The sequence below is a fragment of the Ammospiza caudacuta genome, chromosome Z (genome assembly GCF_027887145.1).
Source record: "Ammospiza caudacuta isolate bAmmCau1 chromosome Z, bAmmCau1.pri, whole genome shotgun sequence".
Classification (NCBI taxonomy): Eukaryota; Metazoa; Chordata; class Aves; order Passeriformes; family Passerellidae; genus Ammospiza; species Ammospiza caudacuta.
Genome location: NC_080632.1, coordinates 72,152,439 through 72,173,138, shown reverse-complemented (window position 1 = coordinate 72,173,138; position 20,700 = coordinate 72,152,439). Strand labels below are relative to the sequence as shown.

The window sequence follows — 20,700 nt, the reverse complement described above, 5'->3', positions numbered from 1 at the left end:
TTGCGTTGGGTTTACAGGCTATTTTTGCAGATCGATAGACAAGGGATGAAGCTTAAAAGATGAGAGCAAAGGAAAATCAACAGATATGCTGAAAGTGAGTGAAGAGTAAGGGGACCTCAAATTAACTGAAAAGCTGCACAGAAAGCTTCTCTACTTTGTGCACTTGCCTCAAGTTTTCAATGGCAAAATCTAGGAGTACTTCAAACTTATTTTTATTAATTCTAGAAGAAAGACAATCAAAACGGTGTACTTCTGCTTACAGTATCAAGTAAAGCACAGGAAGCCATTAGAGTAAGAAAAATTGTGTTCAGACGGCTGAGGCAGCCTTAGGGGTAGGAGGAATGGGGAGGCGTGGAAATCAGGCCTGTGGGCAACATTCAAGGAGCATCCAGTCCCTGAGCAGTCCCTCTCAGTGGGTATGCCAGCAGATGGAGGCGAAATGGAGCCACAGCTGGGTGGGAAAAGGGCCGGGGTGGGGAGCCGTGCTCAGCAGGGGCTCCTGCATCAAATTGCTCAATGACAGGTGTGCTATGCTGTGTGCATGTTTCCAACACCTGGCAACAGCAGGCTGGCCCAGAGGTGGGAAAAGGCCAAGGAGGCAGCAGAGTGGGAATGGGGCTCTGCAGGAGGCCCTGGTGGTTGCACACCCCTGTAGGGGATGAGGCTGGCCCAGAGGGTCCCTGGGGGTCTGGGGTGAAAAGCGGGGAAAAGAGAAGCAGGGAGGAAATGCCAGATGCTGCCGCTGTGAGAATGCCATTCCATCCCACAGGTGACATAGTGAGAGGAGGGTGGCAACAAAATGGTGATTGCTGCTGATCAGCCTGACATCTGATCAAGACAAGAGGCCCAGAAAGGACTGCACATCTGCCTCCTAGTGCTGTCCTGAATGGCAGCTCATTACCTGGTGTTCATTACCTGTAGGTCTCTCAGCTTCCCACAGGCATGCCACACTTCAGGTAAGCAAAGCTGCTTACCTCACTATGTTCTTTGGGCCTCTGAAAGGGACTGTCCACTTAGCTACAGCCTGGCAAGGAAGGGAGTCTTACAACACTCTGGATATTTTCGACTTTTATTGACACTCGGGCTGAAACAAAGTATCCCCTCGCTGCTTCTTCATCTTCATCATTCTGTCCTGCAGGTGGCCTGCTCAGGCTGACAGCTTGGAGCGCCTGCAGGCTCCAGTTCTGCTGCAGCCCAGCTTTTCCTCTCACTGCTTAATTCTTATTATGACAATTCTTTCATTTCTACTTCAAAGCTTCCCTAAATTAACAACACCCTATCCTAAGCTAAACAATCCTCTACTATCCAAGCTGTCTACGTTCTATAGTCCTTAAAAGTTGATCCCTATAGTTCCTAATTTTTTTCAATTTTCATCTCTTGCAGAAAGAAAAACAACAGAGCTTTAAATTGAACCTAACAACATATCTAACCTAACCTAACCTAACCTAACCTAACCTAATCTAATCCAACCTAATGCTAACCTAACCCAACCTAACCTAACAGCTAACCTAACAGCTAACCTAACAGCTAAACTGAGCAAATATCTACACTATCATGTTTCCTAGCTACGGCACAGCTCCTCTTCAACCTCGGGGGATGGCTGAAGCTCTGCCTAAAGATGACACATCCCCTTTTCCCTCCTCTTGGCTGGCGGGGCATCAGGGCCTCCTCAGGCGCAGGTGTCTCCTCTCCAGTCTTCCTGCACTTGCTTGGCTGAGATGATCAGAGCAGCCAGGCTGGAGGCAGGATCGCCTGAGGTCACGAAGGGATGCTGCCCAGAGGAAAAAGAACAAAGAAAGGAACTCTTACTTTCCAGGATCACTTGAGCCTGCGGGCTCAAGCAGGATTCCCTGGCTACCAGCAAGACACACAAAGAGCACTGAGGGCAGCATGTCCCCCTGCGCCTTCCTGTCCTGGCAGCTTTCTGTGCCACGTGGCCCACACTCCTCCTCCTCCTCCTCATCCCTTCATGCAGGTGTCCTCAGCTGCCAGGGCTTTTTGCCCCTTTGCTTTTTCTTACCTGTAGGAGCTCCTGGGCAGACCAGCGCCTGTCCTCATCTGCCTGCAGGCAGCAGCGGAGGAAGTCGCGCAGGAGAGCCGAGTGGTGCCTGGGGTTCTGCAGTTTTGGGGGCCCGTTCCTTTCTAGCAGTTCAAAAGCCTACAGCACATGGATGCAAGAGGACACTCCACCTGCTCCTTTGCTAGCCACACACAGCTCTCTCCACACAGAGCCCTCTTGCTAAGCTGCACCTTACCCGGAGACGGGCTTCCCGCTGGTAAGGAGCTTCCCCTTCCACCATTTCCAGCCCCATGATCCCCAGGGACCAGATGTCCACTTTGGGGCCGTAGGCTTCTCCTCTCACCACCTCCGGTGCCATCCAGCTGGGAGTGCCGACGCTGGAGCTGCGCTTGCTGTGCTCAGGGCTGAGCTGAGCACAGAGGCCAAAGTCACCTGAGGACAAAAACAAAGCCTGTCAAAGCCAGCTACCACTGGCAAAGCAGCCAAAACCATTGCCCTGACCAGGCCATGCTGAATCTAACTGAAAAAGCAGCTGAGCTCTCCTTCCACGTGCCTGGAGCCAGGCAAATAAGGCATCGGCCGCTTCAAAAACACCCTGACGATTCACGCACTGGCCAAGCCGCCCTTCTGCCCCAGTGGCCGTCACCAAAATGCAAGCACACGGCATATGCTGGACATGCTGCAGCCCAGCAGGGATACCCACCCAACTTGACGGATCCGTCCGTGCCCACCAGGACGTTGCAACTTTTGATGTCTCTGTGGATGACTTGGCGGGAATGAAGGAAATGCAGTCCTTGCAGGCACTGAGAGAGAAAAAGGAGGGAGGGAAAGTTAACCTGCAGGATCTGATTTCATCCCACCCGCAAGGAAAGAGCTCAAGGGGATTGGCGGCTTTCTCAGGGAATTGTGAGCGAGGGCGAAACATCACGCTGCTGTCACCATGAAGAGCTTGCTGCTTCAACACTCTTGGAAGTTTTTTCTAGATTTCCAAGCAAAGGCATCTGGGCTCCCAAAAGTTCCACCGGCCTTGGGTAGGAAGCGCGCCACCTTTGGCTGGGAGGCGGCACGGCAAAGAATTTTGGGGAAGCCTAGTGGCAGCAGAAGAGGAAGCTGCTGGTGACAGCAGCACCTTCGAGCTGTTCCACAATGCATCGCCATGCAGGCTGCAATGCTAGCCTTTGAAGCTGAGGACAGCTCTTTGCCCTTAGCTTGAAATTCTGCCACCCGCATGCTGCCTTCCAGTGGCAAGCAATGTAGGACAGACAGACAGGCTCCAGGCAAACATTCCCAGGCAAAGCTGAGAAGAGGAAGAAAGAGAAATTGAGCCAGTGAGCGAGCACCAAGGCCAGAGGACAGACAGGATGGAAGAGTGCAAGAACAGAGCCTGAGGAGTGCAAGGGCACTGGCAGGCAGTACACTTCCCATGCTCTTTCTTCTCCTGTGTGGCGTGACAGCAGCAGCAGCAGCAGCAGCAGCAGCAGCAGCAGCAGCAGCAAAAGAAAGGTGAGAGCAAGAAATCTCGGCTCTCCTTAAGCTCCAGCTGACAAGCAGCATCCGGGCAGTCTTGGGCAAGCACAAGCGGGATCCCTCACCTCCCGACAGACAGCGCCTATCTGTCCTTCCTCCAGGTACACTGCCCTCAGCACATCAAACAAGGTGCCGCCGTCCATGAACTCCATGGCCAGCCAGAGCTCCGCATCCACCAGGTAGCTGAAAGAAGAAAACCACGGCATGGAGCAACAGAATGGGCATAGCCTCAGTCACCCCAGGGCCTGAGACAGGTTTTTGCAGCTGCTCTCCAAGCTACGGGTGCCACAAGAGACTGTTGAACACCAGCTCCACCTCCTCCCACGCTCTGGAGACACGCAGAGAAATCATCCCCAGCTCTGTTCTCTGCCAGCGACCAAAGGGCATCGTCTCTTTGCGCTTGCACCAGCTAAAGCTACATTGACACCAGAATATGCCAACCTGTCTAAGTAGGTAACGATATTGGGACTCCTGTTGTCCCTCATGGCCAGGATTTCATTGGCAGCCAGCTCCTCGGACATCTCCTCCTCGAGTGACATGATCTTGATTGCCACCTGCAATGACATTGGCCACCGGTACCTTGAGAAGACGCACCCCGCTCGAGATCACAAGGAGCACGGAGCGAGTGCTGGTGCAATGAGGCAGCACGCTGGGCCAAAGTGCCTTGTCACTAGACAGCAGAGCTTAGCAGAAGCACCAAAAGCCATCCCAAATGCATTCTGCCGCCTGAGCCTCGACTGTATTTCAGAGGAACAGCCCCTGCTGCAGACATGGAGCTGCCACCCAAACCTCCAAGCACAGCTCACAGCAGCGGGCAAAGCGCTCCAGAGCTGCAAAATGGCGTGGGGCTCTTGGCACTTTACCTGTTGTCCGCTGCTGGTGTCAAGGGCTTTATAAACAGCTCCAAACCCTCTAGAAAGACCAAAGCAGCAGAAAGAGACCTTTATCCCTCTGGCAGTGAAAGCAAGCCCAGGCAGCAGATCTCCCCAGGCTGCCTGGACGCCTTCCTTAGAAAAAATGCCTGGCTGCAGCATCTCTTCGGCCAACAGCATGTTAGCCCGTGAGCCCTCTGCCATGCGGGGCAGGCTGTCCAAGGGAACACTAAGGTGCAGCATGAAGACCAAGGGCCGCTGGAAATCTCCAAGGCGCACACCCTGCCAGGTCATTTCAGAACCTAAGGGGAACTCTCTCCTTGTGCGGGTGTGCATGCATGTGTGTGTCAAAAAAGGGAGAACAATTTGAGTCAGAAGACTGTCCTTGACAATCTGACCTTTCTTGGATGGCAAGGTGCTCTTTCAGGCCACAAAGCTGCAGGGCCAGGGCTTCTCCCAGCTCCTGCTCCTCACTGCTGCAAGCAAGACACTGCCAGCATCAACTTGTCTTTGATGAGGCCTTTGCATTGCTCTGACCGAGCAGTCCAGGCAGGCGACACGAGGTCAAGCCGGAGCCTGACCATGACTGGAGCTTGCCTGACTTCACGCTTGATATTGCACCAGCCAAAGACCTGGCCCACACTTTTGTAAAATGAGCTGACGTCACGCTTACCCTCGCCCGAGTTCCTCAAATGCCGTGTATTTGCCCGTTGGCCGGCCCGGACTCACGATGCTCCCTGAAAGACAAAAGCAGTGCAGGGCGCTCACTCGCACACAGAGACGCCGCTGCCCAGAGCGTCCCAAAGGCAGCCCCACTGCCCGCAGCTCTGGGCCCTTTGCGGTCCCGCGGCTTCCAGCTGCTGAGACCAGCAAGTGGGAGGGCCATCTTCTCCACCTTTCATCAGGTGGCCTTTCCAAGAAGGCCTTGATTTCTTTCAAGAGCAGCATCTCACGCGATAAGCCAAAATGATGAGCCCTTAAGAAGGGGGTCCTAAGAGGTAAGCAAGGGCCTTTGCTGCCTCCGCAGTCACACCCACCATCACTGGCAGGTCCACTGCCAGGGGCACAAAGTGTCTGGGCCGGAGGAGGAGTAAGAACCAGAGCCAGAAAACACCTGGGGCCAGACAGCTCCCTGGGCAATAGTCACTTGCTATGTGCCAGCCTTCTGCTCAAGCAGAAACAACCTCTGCTTTTGTCTTTGGCCCAGAAGGCAGCCCAGGCAGGGCCAAGCCAGGCCCAGCCGCCCTCACAGGCAGCAGGGACTCCCTGAGCGCTGCCGCGCTTCCTCAGAGCAGTACAACACCTTCTGCAGAGAGGCCTAAGTGCCTCTGAGACTGAGGGCCAGCATCTGGCGCAGCCTATACCCAGACACTCGCACAAGACCCTGCTCTGGCAGACAAGAAATGCACCAGACGGACGTACTCAGTGTCTTCAGGCCCTGCTCCTCCCTCATCTCGGGCTGCTGGGCTGCGCTGCTGCAGGAAGTGCCGGCAGCGGGGCTTGAGCTGGCTGCTGCAGGCCATGCTGGTCCGGCGGCACCAGGCTGAATGGCAGAGCCTGTCTTGCGCTGGGACAAGAAAGGATTGCCCGTCAGAAGGGTGGCTGGCACTCATGCCCCCCACTAAGCGCACAGCAAAAGCAAGGCCTTGGGAAGGTGCTGCCAGCCACGGCCAGGCCTCTCCAGCTGGAGCAGTTCCCATGTCCCCTTCTCAAAGGCACCTTCGGGAGAAGCCCAAAGGCTACTTGGATCCAGCCCCTCCCGACCACCTCCATGCTCCACGTGTTCAGCTTTTCTGCAAGACACTGGCAACAAGGTATCGATGGGGCTGCCAAATCCACAAAGAGATCAGAGCAGGGCCCCAGAGCCTCGCTGCTTTCCTCCTCCTGTCTTTTCCTGGGCCGGAATGAAATCAGCCCGGAGTTGGCAGGCAACAGTCTGCTCAGAAGCCCGCAGCGTGTCCCTTCTCTGATCTGTTTCACGGATTTCCCTTCTCTATGGCAGCCTTTAGAGAGCGGCCCTTGGGAGCCGCCTTCCAGCCCTGCCCAGACCCACCCGCCCTTTTACAATGCAGGGCTGCCGAGGATTCTCCTCTCCAAACTCTGCTCTGACCGGCTGGAAGTGAAGCACAGCCTGAAGCTAATTAGTCCACGGAGACAGCAGGTCCCTTCCAGGGGCCAGTGTCTGCCAGGTACCCTGCAAGGCTGTCAACTGCGTATTTGGGCCGCGCTGTCCGCTGACCACAGGCAGCCTGCACTGACAACGGGCACAAGGGGCTGACTCCTGCACTGAGAGTCACTCAATGCTGCCTCCTGTCTGATCCCAAGAGACACTCTGGCGCCCTCTCAGCATCCCAGCTTCAATGTCAAACTTCAGAACCCATTGGCCAGGGCTCCCCAGCTTGCCTGAAGCCGCACTACGTCACAGCAGGCACACGGCTGCCAGCATCTTCAGCCACGAGCAACAAGGGCTGCTCCAAAACGGGTAGCCTGGCCGTGCGCCAAAGGCAGTGCCAAGCTCAGCTGTCACTTACTGGCTCTGCAAGTTCAGGCTGTGAAGGGACAGCGGCTGAAGGCTTCATCTTCCTTTGCTCCTCTTCATCCTCTTCCTCAATGACAGAGGCAGCCAGAGGAGCTGCTGACCCTGCTGTTGTGCCCTGCAGGCAGACAGAAGTGAGAGAGATGGGCAAAAGCCAGTGCCTTAGGAGCTGCTTTCTATTGAGCTGGGAAAGCACCCAGAAGAAGGGCAAATCATAGACTTTGATACAAGTGGGCCTCTGAGTCACGCAAAGCCGAGGAAGCTGGCTGAACGAGCTGCTACTCCATCTTGCTGTGCATTTGAGCTTCCCTGCTGCCTAGAAGCAGCAAGATGCCTTGGAGCTGTCCCTTTTGCCTTTCATCTCTTGAAAGGCTTTTCACTGGAAAATCAGCAAACAGCCAGTGCTCCCTTTGCTACTGCTGATGCCACCGGGCAGCTGGCCTTTCCTTCAGCCTCCCACGCCGGCACTCCACACTCGGCTGCAACAGGCCAAGCTGGCAGAATTGCTGCACAATTCTCACACGCCAGCAACGTCTCAGCTTCCTTTGCCACTCACCAAAGGACAGGCTTGTCTCCATCCGTGTGTCAGGTGACCTGCAGCCAGCAAGGCAAAAGGAACCAGAGGCCCTTAGAAAAGTGCCTGTGCTGGCCACTCCCACAGCACAAGGCAGTCCCAACACAGAGCATTTCCCTTTCCCAACATGCCTCCAGGAGCAACAGCTCTTTCCCACAGCAAGCAAGAGAACAAGAAGGACGCTAGAGGAGCCTCTGGCTACATTTGGGCCTCTTTTGCCAAGAGAGAAATAGGAAGGCGGTGCTGGAAATGCCCGCTGCTCTTCAAAACTTTGAGCTTCTCTTGTGCCTAACAGCTCAAGCTACATTTCCCTCTTCTCTTTCCTGCATTTTCCATATACATTCTTTTAAATTGCATGCCCTAATTCCCATCCCTTGGCTGAAGATGATAGCCCAGCAAAGCTTCCACAAAGGGTCCCTTCCCTGTGGCAGCTCCCTGCTGAAGCAGCCCAGGAACAGCTGCTGGGCTCAGCAGCAAACCCTCCCTGCACTGGAGTTTGTGCTGCATGGCCAAGGCAATCGCAGTCTTGGCACAGCATCAAAGGCTCAAGTCATGCAGCCAAGGCCTTTAAGGGGTAGAATATGGAGCAAAAGGTGCTTTCCTTCACTCCTGGAGAGAACCACTGAGTTGGTAGAAATACTTCTGAGGATCTGCCCTCAGAGTCTGCAATTTGCAGCTTGTCTTGCTTGAAGCAGCAAGCTGAGGAAATGACAGACTCCGCTGCCGCGCACTCTCCCGGGGAGGGAAGGCAACCGCTGCAGGTTGCATGGCAAATAGTCTGCACGCGCTACCCAGTACAGATGCCCCCTTTGTAGCTGATGCTGCTGGCAGGACATTGACCAAAGCGGTGGCACCTTCACGGCCATTTTGTTCCCAAAGAAACTGGGCCACTGCTGCGGCATAAAGAGCAGAGCCAAGCAAAAGTCGGGCAATGCCAGCCCCAGGAGAAACCTTTACTTACGAGTCAGCTGGGTCAGGTAGTAGCCAGAATAGACAACAGAAAAGATGGTGCAAACGGCGGCACAGACTTGCCCAATCATTTTGGCAGTGCTGTGCGCGTTTGCACGCTGAGTGCCAGCCAAGGGAAAGCCAAGACTCCTCTCGGGGTGCAGGCCGTCTGCTGAGAGCTCCTTGAGCACAAGGATCCTCCTGCAGGGAGCCAGCGGAAGAGCTGCTCTGGACGACCAGGCCTGGCGCGCACCGGGACAACGCTGTGCTGACAGCACTGTGACGTGGCACCTCTGGCTTGACCTCACAATGGCAGCTGCTCTGTGGCTTTCTTGTGCCCAGCAAGACAACCTTGTGTACAGCTGATGCAAAAGAAAAGCCTGGGAAATTCTCCTCACTCACAAAGGCAGTGCTCAAGGCATGCCAGGGGAACTCAGAAAATGCGCCAATCCAAGCGGCATCCAAGCAATGCAAGCAAACATGACTCTTGGTCCCAAAAGCTTTGACTGAAAGCAAGTCTGCTTCTTCTAGGTGGCATCCTAGCTGGTTTGGAAAAGCCTAACTTCTTCAGTGACATTTAGATGGCAAACGAAGCAAAGATAATAAATTTCCAGGACTATTGTAGGCTGCAGTTGCTCCTTGAGCACGCGGGTGCATGCTGACCTATGGAGGGGCTTGACAGCTGGCCTGCAAGCAAAGCCGAGTTCATGGAAGAAATAGCAGTTGATGGTTTTTGAGTGTATCCATAGCAAGGAAGAAGACAAGGCCGTCAGCATGGAAACCCATTAGAAGAGATTCAGGAAAAGTTGCGTATGCTAGACTAGGTGCCGAAGTAGATGTGCATACGTGCCTTATAAATTTCTGTAAAACTTTTGCCAGTTGTATTGACGTTAATTGCTTTGCACCAATGGATAGAAGAAGTTATTGTGATGTAGTTAGTGACTTGAGATCACGCTTTGTTAAGAGTGTATAAGCTGGAGAACATGCAGAATAAAACAAACAAACCTTTTTCTTCTTGGACCCTGATCACGTGTGTATGCCACGTCCGGCCTAACGGTGACGCTTGCCCCATCTCTGGGTCAAGAAACAAGTCTTGTCTGACTGGTAACTTTTCAACAAGCTGAGAAAGAAATTAGTAGCTGGACATGCAGATTTCTGAAGAGAGGAAAGAAAAGTGTTGACAAGAATAAACCTAAGTTTTCAATGCCTGAAGCACTCAAAAATAACATGTTTTGGGATAGTGTACCATATGTTAGACAGAGTTAAAACAAACCACAACTCATTAGTATCTGGACTTCATTGCCCACTCTGCTTAGAGATGTTGCTTGAAGGCACTTGGTGTCAAGGATCCAGTTCCTGTAGATCACTGTCGACGTAGATCAAAATCCTCCCAACAAATCAGTGTCAAAACCAGCAAGAGTGAGACTTTTGTCCTTGGCAGTAGCTTCCAGGTGCTCCTGGAAGTCACCAGGCCTTGACACAAAGATGTGTATTCAACGGAGGGAGAGAAGCATCATGCTTAGCTCTAAATGTGACCTTTGCTAGCAGATCACACTAGCAGGCAATAAATTACATTTGTTCTGCACTTCGGCAGAGCCAAGATTGGAATCAAAGTCTAGATCACAGGAGAAGATCACACGAGCCTCAGCTTTTCCAGAAGAGGAAAAATACAAAGGATAGTAAATTTGCGTTGGGTTTACAGGCTATTTTTGCAGATCGATAGACAAGGGATGAAGCTTAAAAGATGAGAGCAAAGGAAAATCAACAGATATGCTGAAAGTGAGTGAAGAGTAAGGGGACCTCAAATTAACTGAAAAGCTGCACAGAAAGCTTCTCTACTTTGTGCACTTGCCTCAAGTTTTCAATGGCAAAATCTAGGAGTACTTCAAACTTATTTTTATTAATTCTAGAAGAAAGACAATCAAAACGGTGTACTTCTGCTTACAGTATCAAGTAAAGCACAGGAAGCCATTAGAGTAAGAAAAATTGTGTTCAGACGGCTGAGGCAGCCTTAGGGGTAGGAGGAATGGGGAGGCGTGGAAATCAGGCCTGTGGGCAACATTCAAGGAGCATCCAGTCCCTGAGCAGTCCTTCACAGTGGGTATGCCAGCAGATGGAGGCGAAATGGAGCCACAGCTGGGTGGGAAAAGGGCCGGGGTGGGGAGCCGTGCTCAGCAGGGGCTCCTGCATCAAATTGCTCAATGACAGGTGTGCTATGCTGTGTGCATGTTTCCAACACCTGGCAACAGCAGGCTGGCCCAGAGGTGGGAAAAGGCCAAGGAGGCAGCAGAGTGGGAATGGCGCTCTGCAGGAGGCCCTGGTGGTTGCACACCCCTGTAGGGGATGAGGCTGGCCCAGAGGGTCCCTGGGGGTCTGGGGTGAAAAGCGGGGAAAAGAGAAGCAGGGAGGAAATGCCAGATGCTGCCGCTGTGAGAATGCCATTCCATCCCACAGGTGACATAGTGAGAGGAGGGTGGCAACAAAATGGTGATTGCTGCTGATCAGCCTGACATCTGATCAAGACAAGAGGCCCAGAAAGGACTGCACATCTGCCTCCTAGTGCTGTCCTGAATGGCAGCTCATTACCTGGTGTTCATTACCTGTAGGTCTCTCAGCTTCCCACAGGCATGCCACACTTCAGGTAAGCAAAGCTGCTTACCTCACTATGTTCTTTGGGCCTCTGAAAGGGACTGTCCACTTAGCTACAGCCTGGCAAGGAAGGGAGTCTTACAACACTCTGGATATTTTCGACTTTTATTGACACTCGGGCTGAAACAAAGTATCCCCTCGCTGCTTCTTCATCTTCATCATTCTGTCCTGCAGGTGGCCTGCTCAGGCTGACAGCTTGGAGCGCCTGCAGGCTCCAGTTCTGCTGCAGCCCAGCTTTTCCTCTCACTGCTTAATTCTTATTATGACAATTCTTTCATTTCTACTTCAAAGCTTCCCTAAATTAACAACACCCTATCCTAAGCTAAACAATCCTCTACTATCCAAGCTGTCTACGTTCTATAGTCCTTAAAAGTTGATCCCTATAGTTCCTAATTTTTTTCAATTTTCATCTCTTGCAGAAAGAAAAACAACAGAGCTTTAAATTGAACCTAACAACATATCTAACCTAACCTAACCTAACCTAACCTAACCTAACCTAACCTAACCTAACCTAACCTAATCTAATCCAACCTAATGCTAACCTAACCCAACCTAACCTAACAGCTAACCTAACAGCTAAACTGAGCAAATATCTACACTATCATGTTTCCTAGCTACGGCACAGCTCCTCTTCAACCTCGGGGGATGGCTGAAGCTCTGCCTAAAGATGACACATCCCCTTTTCCCTCCTCTTGGCTGGCGGGGCATCAGGGCCTCCTCAGGCGCAGGTGTCTCCTCTCCAGTCTTCCTGCACTTGCTTGGCTGAGATGATCAGAGCAGCCAGGCTGGAGGCAGGATCGCCTGAGGTCACGAAGGGATGCTGCCCAGAGGAAAAAGAACAAAGAAAGGAACTCTTACTTTCCAGGATCACTTGAGCCTGCGGGCTCAAGCAGGATTCCCTGGCTACCAGCAAGACACACAAAGAGCACTGAGGGCAGCATGTCCCCCTGCGCCTTCCTGTCCTGGCAGCTTTCTGTGCCACGTGGCCCACACTCCTCCTCCTCCTCCTCATCCCTTCATGCAGGTGTCCTCAGCTGCCAGGGCTTTTTGCCCCTTTGCTTTTTCTTACCTGTAGGAGCTCCTGGGCAGACCAGCGCCTGTCCTCATCTGCCTGCAGGCAGCAGCGGAGGAAGTCGCGCAGGAGAGCCGAGTGGTGCCTGGGGTTCTGCAGTTTTGGGGGCCCGTTCCTTTCTAGCAGTTCAAAAGCCTACAGCACATGGATGCAAGAGGACACTCCACCTGCTCCTTTGCTAGCCACACACAGCTCTCTCCACACAGAGCCCTCTTGCTAAGCTGCACCTTACCCGGAGACGGGCTTCCCGCTGGTAAGGAGCTTCCCCTTCCACCATTTCCAGCCCCATGATCCCCAGGGACCAGATGTCCACTTTGGGGCCGTAGGCTTCTCCTCTCACCACCTCCGGTGCCATCCAGCTGGGAGTGCCGACGCTGGAGCTGCGCTTGCTGTGCTCAGGGCTGAGCTGAGCACAGAGGCCAAAGTCACCTGAGGACAAAAACAAAGCCTGTCAAAGCCAGCTACCACTGGCAAAGCAGCCAAAACCATTGCCCTGACCAGGCCATGCTGAATCTAACTGAAAAAGCAGCTGAGCTCTCCTTCCACGTGCCTGGAGCCAGGCAAATAAGGCATCGGCCGCTTCAAAAACACCCTGACGATTCACGCACTGGCCAAGCCGCCCTTCTGCCCCAGTGGCCGTCACCAAAATGCAAGCACACGGCATATGCTGGACATGCTGCAGCCCAGCAGGGATACCCACCCAACTTGACGGATCCGTCCGTGCCCACCAGGACGTTGCAACTTTTGATGTCTCTGTGGATGACTTGGCGGGAATGAAGGAAATGCAGTCCTTGCAGGCACTGAGAGAGAAAAAGGAGGGAGGGAAAGTTAACCTGCAGGATCTGATTTCATCCCACCCGCAAGGAAAGAGCTCAAGGGGATTGGCGGCTTTCTCAGGAAATTGTGAGCCAGGGCAAAACATCACGCTGCTGTCACCATGAAGAGCTTGCTGCTTCAACACTCTTGGAAGTTTTTTCTAGATTTCCAAGCAAAGGCATCTGGGCTCCCAAAAGTTCCACCGGCCTTGGGTAGGAAGCGCGCCACCTTTGGCTGGGAGGCGGCACGGCAAAGAATTTTGGGGAAGCCTAGTGGCAGCAGAAGAGGAAGCTGCTGGTGACAGCAGCACCTTCGAGCTGTTCCACAATGCATCGCCATGCAGGCTGCAATGCTAGCCTTTGAAGCTGAGGACAGCTCTTTGCCCTTAGCTTGAAATTCTGCCACCCGCATGCTGCCTTCCAGTGGCAAGCAATGTAGGACAGACAGACAGGCTCCAGGCAAACATTCCCAGGCAAAGCTGAGAAGAGGAAGAAAGAGAAATTGAGCCAGTGAGCGAGCACCAAGGCCAGAGGACAGACAGGATGGAAGAGTGCAAGAACAGAGCCTGAGGAGTGCAAGGGCACTGGCAGGCAGTACACTTCCCATGCTCTTTCTTCTCCTGTGTGGCGTGACAGCAGCAGCAGCAGCAGCAGCAGCAGCAGCAGCAGCAGCAGCAAAAGAAAGGTGAGAGCAAGAAATCTCGGCTCTCCTTAAGCTCCAGCTGACAAGCAGCATCCGGGCAGTCTTGGGCAAGCACAAGCGGGATCCCTCACCTCCCGACAGACAGCGCCTATCTGTCCTTCCTCCAGGTACACTGCCCTCAGCACATCAAACAAGGTGCCGCCGTCCATGAACTCCATGGCCAGCCAGAGCTCCGCATCCACCAGGTAGCTGAAAGAAGAAAACCACGGCATGGAGCAACAGAATGGGCATAGCCTCAGTCACCCCAGGGCCTGAGACAGGTTTTTGCAGCTGCTCTCCAAGCTACGGGTGCCACAAGAGACTGTTGAACACCAGCTCCACCTCCTCCCACGCTCTGGACACACGCAGAGAAATCATCCCCAGCTCTGTTCTCTGCCAGCGACCAAAGGGCATCGTCTCTTTGCGCTTGCACCAGCTAAAGCTACATTGACACCAGAATATGCCAACCTGTCTAAGTAGGTAACGATATTGGGACTCCTGTTGTCCCTCATGGCCAGGATTTCATTGGCAGCCAGCTCCTCGGACATCTCCTCCTCGAGTGACATGATCTTGATTGCCACCTGCAATGACATTGGCCACCGGTACCTTGAGAAGACGCACCCCGCTCGAGATCACAAGGAGCACGGAGCGAGTGCTGGTGCAATGAGGCAGCACGCTGGGCCAAAGTGCCTTGTCACTAGACAGCAGAGCTTAGCAGAAGCACCAAAAGCCATCCCAAATGCATTCTGCCGCCTGAGCCTCGACTGTATTTCAGAGGAACAGCCCCTGCTGCAGACATGGAGCTGCCACCCAAACCTCCAAGCACAGCTCACAGCAGCGGGCAAAGCGCTCCAGAGCTGCAAAATGGCGTGGGGCTCTTGGCACTTTACCTGTTGTCCGCTGCTGGTGTCAAGGGCTTTATAAACAGCTCCAAACCCTCTAGAAAGACCAAAGCAGCAGAAAGAGACCTTTATCCCTCTGGCAGTGAAAGCAAGCCCAGGCAGCAGATCTCCCCAGGCTGCCTGGACGCCTTCCTTAGAAAAAATGCCTGGCTGCAGCATCTCTTCGGCCAACAGCATGTTAGCCCGTGAGCCCTCTGCCATGCGGGGCAGGCTGTCCAAGGGAACACTAAGGTGCAGCATGAAGACCAAGGGCCGCTGGAAATCTCCAAGGCGCACACCCTGCCAGGTCATTTCAGAACCTAAGGGGAACTCTCTCCTTGTGCGGGTGTGCATGCATGTGTGTGTCAAAAAAGGGAGAACAATTTGAGTCAGAAGACTGTCCTTGACAATCTGACCTTTCTTGGATGGCAAGGTGCTCTTTCAGGCCACAAAGCTGCAGGGCCAGGGCTTCTCCCAGCTCCTGCTCCTCACTGCTGCAAGCAAGACACTGCCAGCATCAACTTGTCTTTGATGAGGCCTTTGCATTGCTCTGACCGAGCAGTCCAGGCAGGCGACACGAGGTCAAGCCGGAGCCTGACCATGACTGGAGCTTGCCTGACTTCACGCTTGATATTGCACCAGCCAAAGACCTGGCCCACACTTTTGTAAAATGAGCTGACGTCACGCTTACCCTCGCCCGAGTTCCTCAAATGCCGTGTATTTGCCCGTTGGCCGGCCCGGACTCACGATGCTCCCTGAAAGACAAAAGCAGTGCAGGGCGCTCACTCGCACACAGAGACGCCGCTGCCCAGAGCGTCCCAAAGGCAGCCCCACTGCCCGCAGCTCTGGGCCCTTTGCGGTCCCGCGGCTTCCAGCTGCTGAGACCAGCAAGTGGGAGGGCCATCTTCTCCACCTTTCATCAGGTGGCCTTTCCAAGAAGGCCTTGATTTCTTTCAAGAGCAGCATCTCACGCGATAAGCCAAAATGATGAGCCCTTAAGAAGGGGGTCCTAAGAGGTAAGCAAGGGCCTTTGCTGCCTCCGCAGTCACACCCACCATCACTGGCAGGTCCACTGCCAGGGGCACAAAGTGTCTGGGCCGGAGGAGGAGTAAGAACCAGAGCCAGAAAACACCTGGGGCCAGACAGCTCCCTGGGCAATAGTCACTTGCTATGTGCCAGCCTTCTGCTCAAGCAGAAACAACCTCTGCTTTTGTCTTTGGCCCAGAAGGCAGCCCAGGCAGGGCCAAGCCAGGCCCAGCCGCCCTCACAGGCAGCAGGGACTCCCTGAGCGCTGCCGCGCTTCCTCAGAGCAGTACAACACCTTCTGCAGAGAGGCCTAAGTGCCTCTGAGACTGAGGGCCAGCATCTGGCGCAGCCTATACCCAGACACTCGCACAAGACCCTGCTCTGGCAGACAAGAAATGCACCAGACGGACGTACTCAGTGTCTTCAGGCCCTGCTCCTCCCTCATCTCGGGCTGCTGGGCTGCGCTGCTGCAGGAAGTGCCGGCAGCGGGGCTTGAGCTGGCTGCTGCAGGCCATGCTGGTCCGGCGGCACCAGGCTGAATGGCAGAGCCTGTCTTGCGCTGGGACAAGAAAGGATTGCCCGTCAGAAGGGTGGCTGGCACTCATGCCCCCCACTAAGCGCACAGCAAAAGCAAGGCCTTGGGAAGGTGCTGCCAGCCACGGCCAGGCCTCTCCAGCTGGAGCAGTTCCCATGTCCCCTTCTCAAAGGCACCTTCGGGAGAAGCCCAAAGGCTACTTGGATCCAGCCCCTCCCGACCACCTCCATGCTCCACGTGTTCAGCTTTTCTGCAAGACACTGGCAACAAGGTATCGATGGGGCTGCCAAATCCACAAAGAGATCAGAGCAGGGCCCCAGAGCCTCGCTGCTTTCCTCCTCCTGTCTTTTCCTGGGCCGGAATGAAATCAGCCCGGAGTTGGCAGGCAACAGTCTGCTCAGAAGCCCGCAGCGTGTCCCTTCTCTGATCTGTTTCACGGATTTCCCTTCTCTATGGCAGCCTTTAGAGAGCGGCCCTTGGGAGCCGCCTTCCAGCCCTGCCCAGACCCACCCGCCCTTTTACAATGCAGGGCTGCCGAGGATTCTCCTCTCCAAACTCTGCTCTGACCGGCTGGAAGTGAAGCACAGCCTGAAGCTAATTAGTCCACGGAGACAGCAGGTCCCTTCCAGGGGCCAGTGTCTGCCAGGTACCCTGCAAGGCTGTCAACTGCGTATTTGGGCCGCGCTGTCCGCTGACCACAGGCAGCCTGCACTGACAACGGGCACAAGGGGCTGACTCCTGCACTGAGAGTCACTCAATGCTGCCTCCTGTCTGATCCCAAGAGACACTCTGGCGCCCTCTCAGCATCCCAGCTTCAATGTCAAACTTCAGAACCCATTGGCCAGGGCTCCCCAGCTTGCCTGAAGCCGCACTACGTCACAGCAGGCACACGGCTGCCAGCATCTTCAGCCACGAGCAACAAGGGCTGCTCCAAAACGGGTAGCCTGGCCGTGCGCCAAAGGCAGTGCCAAGCTCAGCTGTCACTTACTGGCTCTGCAAGTTCAGGCTGTGAAGGGACAGCGGCTGAAGGCTTCATCTTCCTTTGCTCCTCTTCATCCTCTTCCTCAATGACAGAGGCAGCCAGAGGAGCTGCTGACCCTGCTGTTGTGCCCTGCAGGCAGACAGAAGTGAGAGAGATGGGCAAAAGCCAGTGCCTTAGGAGCTGCTTTCTATTGAGCTGGGAAAGCACCCAGAAGAAGGGCAAATCATAGACTTTGATACAAGTGGGCCTCTGAGTCACGCAAAGCCGAGGAAGCTGGCTGAACGAGCTGCTACTCCATCTTGCTGTGCATTTGAGCTTCCCTGCTGCCTAGAAGCAGCAAGATGCCTTGGAGCTGTCCCTTTTGCCTTTCATCTCTTGAAAGGCTTTTCACTGGAAAATCAGCAAACAGCCAGTGCTCCCTTTGCTACTGCTGATGCCACCGGGCAGCTGGCCTTTCCTTCAGCCTCCCACGCCGGCACTCCACACTCGGCTGCAACAGGCCAAGCTGGCAGAATTGCTGCACAATTCTCACACGCCAGCAACGTCTCAGCTTCCTTTGCCACTCACCAAAGGACAGGCTTGTCTCCATCCGTGTGTCAGGTGACCTGCAGCCAGCAAGGCAAAAGGAACCAGAGGCCCTTAGAAAAGTGCCTGTGCTGGCCACTCCCACAGCACAAGGCAGTCCCAACACAGAGCATTTCCCTTTCCCAACATGCCTCCAGGAGCAACAGCTCTTTCCCACAGCAAGCAAGAGAACAAGAAGGACGCTAGAGGAGCCTCTGGCTACATTTGGGCCTCTTTTGCCAAGAGAGAAATAGGAAGGCGGTGCTGGAAATGCCCGCTGCTCTTCAAAACTTTGAGCTTCTCTTGTGCCTAACAGCTCAAGCTACATTTCCCTCTTCTCTTTCCTGCATTTTCCATATACATTCTTTTAAATTGCATGCCCTAATTCCCATCCCTTGGCTGAAGATGATAGCCCAGCAAAGCTTCCACAAAGGGTCCCTTCCCTGTGGCAGCTCCCTGCTGAAGCAGCCCAGGAACAGCTGCTGGGCTCAGCAGCAAACCCTCCCTGCACTGGAGTTTGTGCTGCATGGCCAAGGCAATCGCAGTCTTGGCACAGCATCAAAGGCTCAAGTCATGCAGCCAAGGCCTTTAAGGGGTAGAATATGGAGCAAAAGGTGCTTTCCTTCACTCCTGGAGAGAACCACTGAGTTGGTAGAAATACTTCTGAGGATCTGCCCTCAGAGTCTGCAATTTGCAGCTTGTCTTGCTTGAAGCAGCAAGCTGAGGAAATGACAGACTCCACTGCCGCGCACTCTCCCGGGGAGGGAAGGCAACCGCTGCAGGTTGCATGGCAAATAGTCTGCACGCGCTACCCAGTACAGATGCCCCCTTTGTAGCTGATGCTGCTGGCAGGACATTGACCAAAGCGGTGGCACCTTCACGGCCATTTTGTTCCCAAAGAAACTGGGCCACTGCTGCGGCATAAAGAGCAGAGCCAAGCAAAAGTCGGGCAATGCCAGCCCCAGGAGAAACCTTTACTTACGAGTCAGCTGGGTCAGGTAGTAGCCAGAATAGACAACAGAAAAGATGGTGCAAACGGCGGCACAGACTTGCCCAATCATTTTGGCAGTGCTGTGCGCGTTTGCACGCTGAGTGCCAGCCAAGGGAAAGCCAAGACTCCTCTCGGGGTGCAGGCCGTCTGCTGAGAGCTCCTTGAGCACAAGGATCCTCCTGCAGGGAGCCAGCGGAAGAGCTGCTCTGGACGACCAGGCCTGGCGCGCACCGGGACAACGCTGTGCTGACAGCACTGTGACGTGGCACCTCTGGCTTGACCTCACAATGGCAGCTGCTCTGTGGCTTTCTTGTGCCCAGCAAGACAACCTTGTGTACAGCTGATGCAAAAGAAAAGCCTGGGAAATTCTCCTCACTCACAAAGGCAGTGCTCAAGGCATGCCAGGGGAACTCAGAAAATGCGCCAATCCAAGCGGCATCCAAGCAATGCAAGCAAACATGACTCTTGGTCCCAAAAGCTTTGACTGAAAGCAAGTCTGCTTCTTCTAGGTGGCATCCTAGCTGGTTTGGAAAAGCCTAACTTCTTCAGTGACATTTAGATGGCAAACGAAGCAAAGATAATAAATTTCCAGGACTATTGTAGGCTGCAGTTGCTCCTTGAGCACGCGGGTGCATGCTGACCTATGGAGGGGCTTGACAGCTGGCCTGCAAGCAAAGCCGAGTTCATGGAAGAAATAGCAGTTGATGGTTTTTGAGTGTATCCATAGCAAGGAAGAAGACAAGGCCGTCAGCATGGAAACCCATTAGAAGAGATTCAGGAAAAGTTGCGTATGCTAGACTAGGTGCCGAAGTAGATGTGCATACGTGCCTTATAAATTTCTGTAAAACTTTTGCCAGTTGTATTGACGTTAATTGCTTTGCACCAATGGATAGAAGAAGTTATTGTGATGTAGTTAGTGACTTGAGATCACGCTTTGTTAAGAGTGTATAAGCTGGAGAACATGCAGAATAAAACAAACAAACCTTTTTCTTCTTGGACCCTGATCACGTGTGTATGCCACGTCCGGCCTAACGGTGACGCTTGCCCCATCTCTGGGTCAAGAAACAAGTCTTGTCTGACTGGTAACTTTTCAACAAGCTGAGAAAGAAATTAGTAGCTGGACATGCAGATTTCTGAAGAGAGGAAAGAAAAGTGTTGACAAGAATAAACCTAAGTTTTCAATGCCTGAAGCACTCAAAAATAACATGTTTTGGGATAGTGTACCATATGTTAGACAGAGTTAAAACAAACCACAACTCATTAGTATCTGGACTTCATTGCCCACTCTGCTTAGAGATGTTGCTTGAAGGCACTTGGTGTCAAGGATCCAGTTCCTGTAGATCACTGTCGACGTAGATCAAAATCCTCCCAACAAATCAGTGTCAAAACCAGCAAGAGTGAGACTTTTGTCCTTGGCAGTAGCTTCCAGGTGCTCCTGGAAGTCACCAGGCCTTGACACAAAGATGTGTATTCAACGGAGGGAGAGAAGCATCATGCTTAGCTCTAAATGTGACCTTTGCTAGCAGATCACACTAGCAGGCAATAAATTACATTTGTTCTGCACTTCGGCAGAGCCAAGATTGGAATCAAAGTCTAGATCACAGGAGAAGATCACACGAGCCTCAGCTTTTCCAGAAGAGGAAAAATACAAAGGATAGTAAATTTGCGTTGGGTTTACAGGCTATTTTTGCAGATCGATAGACAAGGGATGAAGCTTAAAAGATGAGAGCAAAGGAAAATCAACAGATATGCTGAAAGTGAGTGAAGAGTAAGGGGACCTCAAATTAACTGAAAAGCTGCACAGAAAGCTTCTCTACTTTGTGCACTTGCCTCAAGTTTTCAATGGCAAAATCTAGGAGTACTTCAAACTTATTTTTATTAATTCTAGAAGAAAGACAATCAAAACGGTGTACTTCTGCTTACAGTATCAAGTAAAGCACAGGAAGCCATTAGAGTAAGAAAAATTGTGTTCAGACGGCTGAGGCAGCCTTAGGGGTAGGAGGAATGGGGAGGCGTGGAAATCAGG

At 53.3% G+C, this 20,700-nt stretch overlaps 2 protein-coding genes across 2 annotated transcripts; both read right to left on the bottom strand.

Annotated features, from left to right (window-relative positions):
• Positions 1 to 1,669: 1,669 nt before the first annotated feature.
• Positions 1,670 to 8,569, bottom strand: LOC131571655 (serine/threonine-protein kinase PAK 3-like). The gene is made up of 11 exons (XM_058824434.1): positions 8,491 to 8,569; positions 6,576 to 6,673; positions 5,842 to 5,878; positions 5,093 to 5,156; positions 4,411 to 4,459; positions 3,989 to 4,101; positions 3,613 to 3,730; positions 2,724 to 2,823; positions 2,256 to 2,452; positions 2,021 to 2,158; positions 1,670 to 1,771 (listed from the first exon to the last, which is right to left on the bottom strand). The coding sequence occupies exons 1-11, from the start codon at positions 8,567 to 8,569 to the stop codon at positions 1,670 to 1,672; spliced, it is 1,095 nt and encodes a 364-aa protein (XP_058680417.1).
• A 3,275-nt stretch (positions 8,570 to 11,844) lies between these two features.
• On the bottom strand, positions 11,845 to 18,744 carry LOC131571654 (serine/threonine-protein kinase PAK 3-like). Its single transcript, XM_058824433.1, has 11 exons — positions 18,666 to 18,744; positions 16,751 to 16,848; positions 16,017 to 16,053; positions 15,268 to 15,331; positions 14,586 to 14,634; positions 14,164 to 14,276; positions 13,788 to 13,905; positions 12,899 to 12,998; positions 12,431 to 12,627; positions 12,196 to 12,333; positions 11,845 to 11,946 (listed from the first exon to the last, which is right to left on the bottom strand). The coding sequence occupies exons 1-11, from the start codon at positions 18,742 to 18,744 to the stop codon at positions 11,845 to 11,847; spliced, it is 1,095 nt and encodes a 364-aa protein (XP_058680416.1).
• Between the last annotated feature and the right edge of the window lie 1,956 nt (positions 18,745 to 20,700).

Coding starts and splice junctions, on each gene's coding strand:
- LOC131571655 (XM_058824434.1), bottom strand. CDS start 8,569: ATGATTGGGCAAGTCTGTGCCGCCGTTTGCACCATCTTTTCTGTTGTC. Junction 4,460..5,092: donor TTTGAGGAACTCGGGCGAGG/GTAAGCGTGACG, acceptor TGGTCTTTCTAG/AGGGTTTGGAGCTGTTTATA. Junction 2,159..2,255: donor AGCGGGAAGCCCGTCTCCGG/GTAAGGTGCAGC, acceptor CATGTGCTGTAG/GCTTTTGAACTGCTAGAAAG.
- LOC131571654 (XM_058824433.1), bottom strand. CDS start 18,744: ATGATTGGGCAAGTCTGTGCCGCCGTTTGCACCATCTTTTCTGTTGTC. Junction 13,906..14,163: donor ATCGTTACCTACTTAGACAG/GTTGGCATATTC, acceptor TTCTTCTTTCAG/CTACCTGGTGGATGCGGAGC. Junction 12,628..12,898: donor GGACGGATCCGTCAAGTTGG/GTGGGTATCCCT, acceptor TTTTGTCCTCAG/GTGACTTTGGCCTCTGTGCT.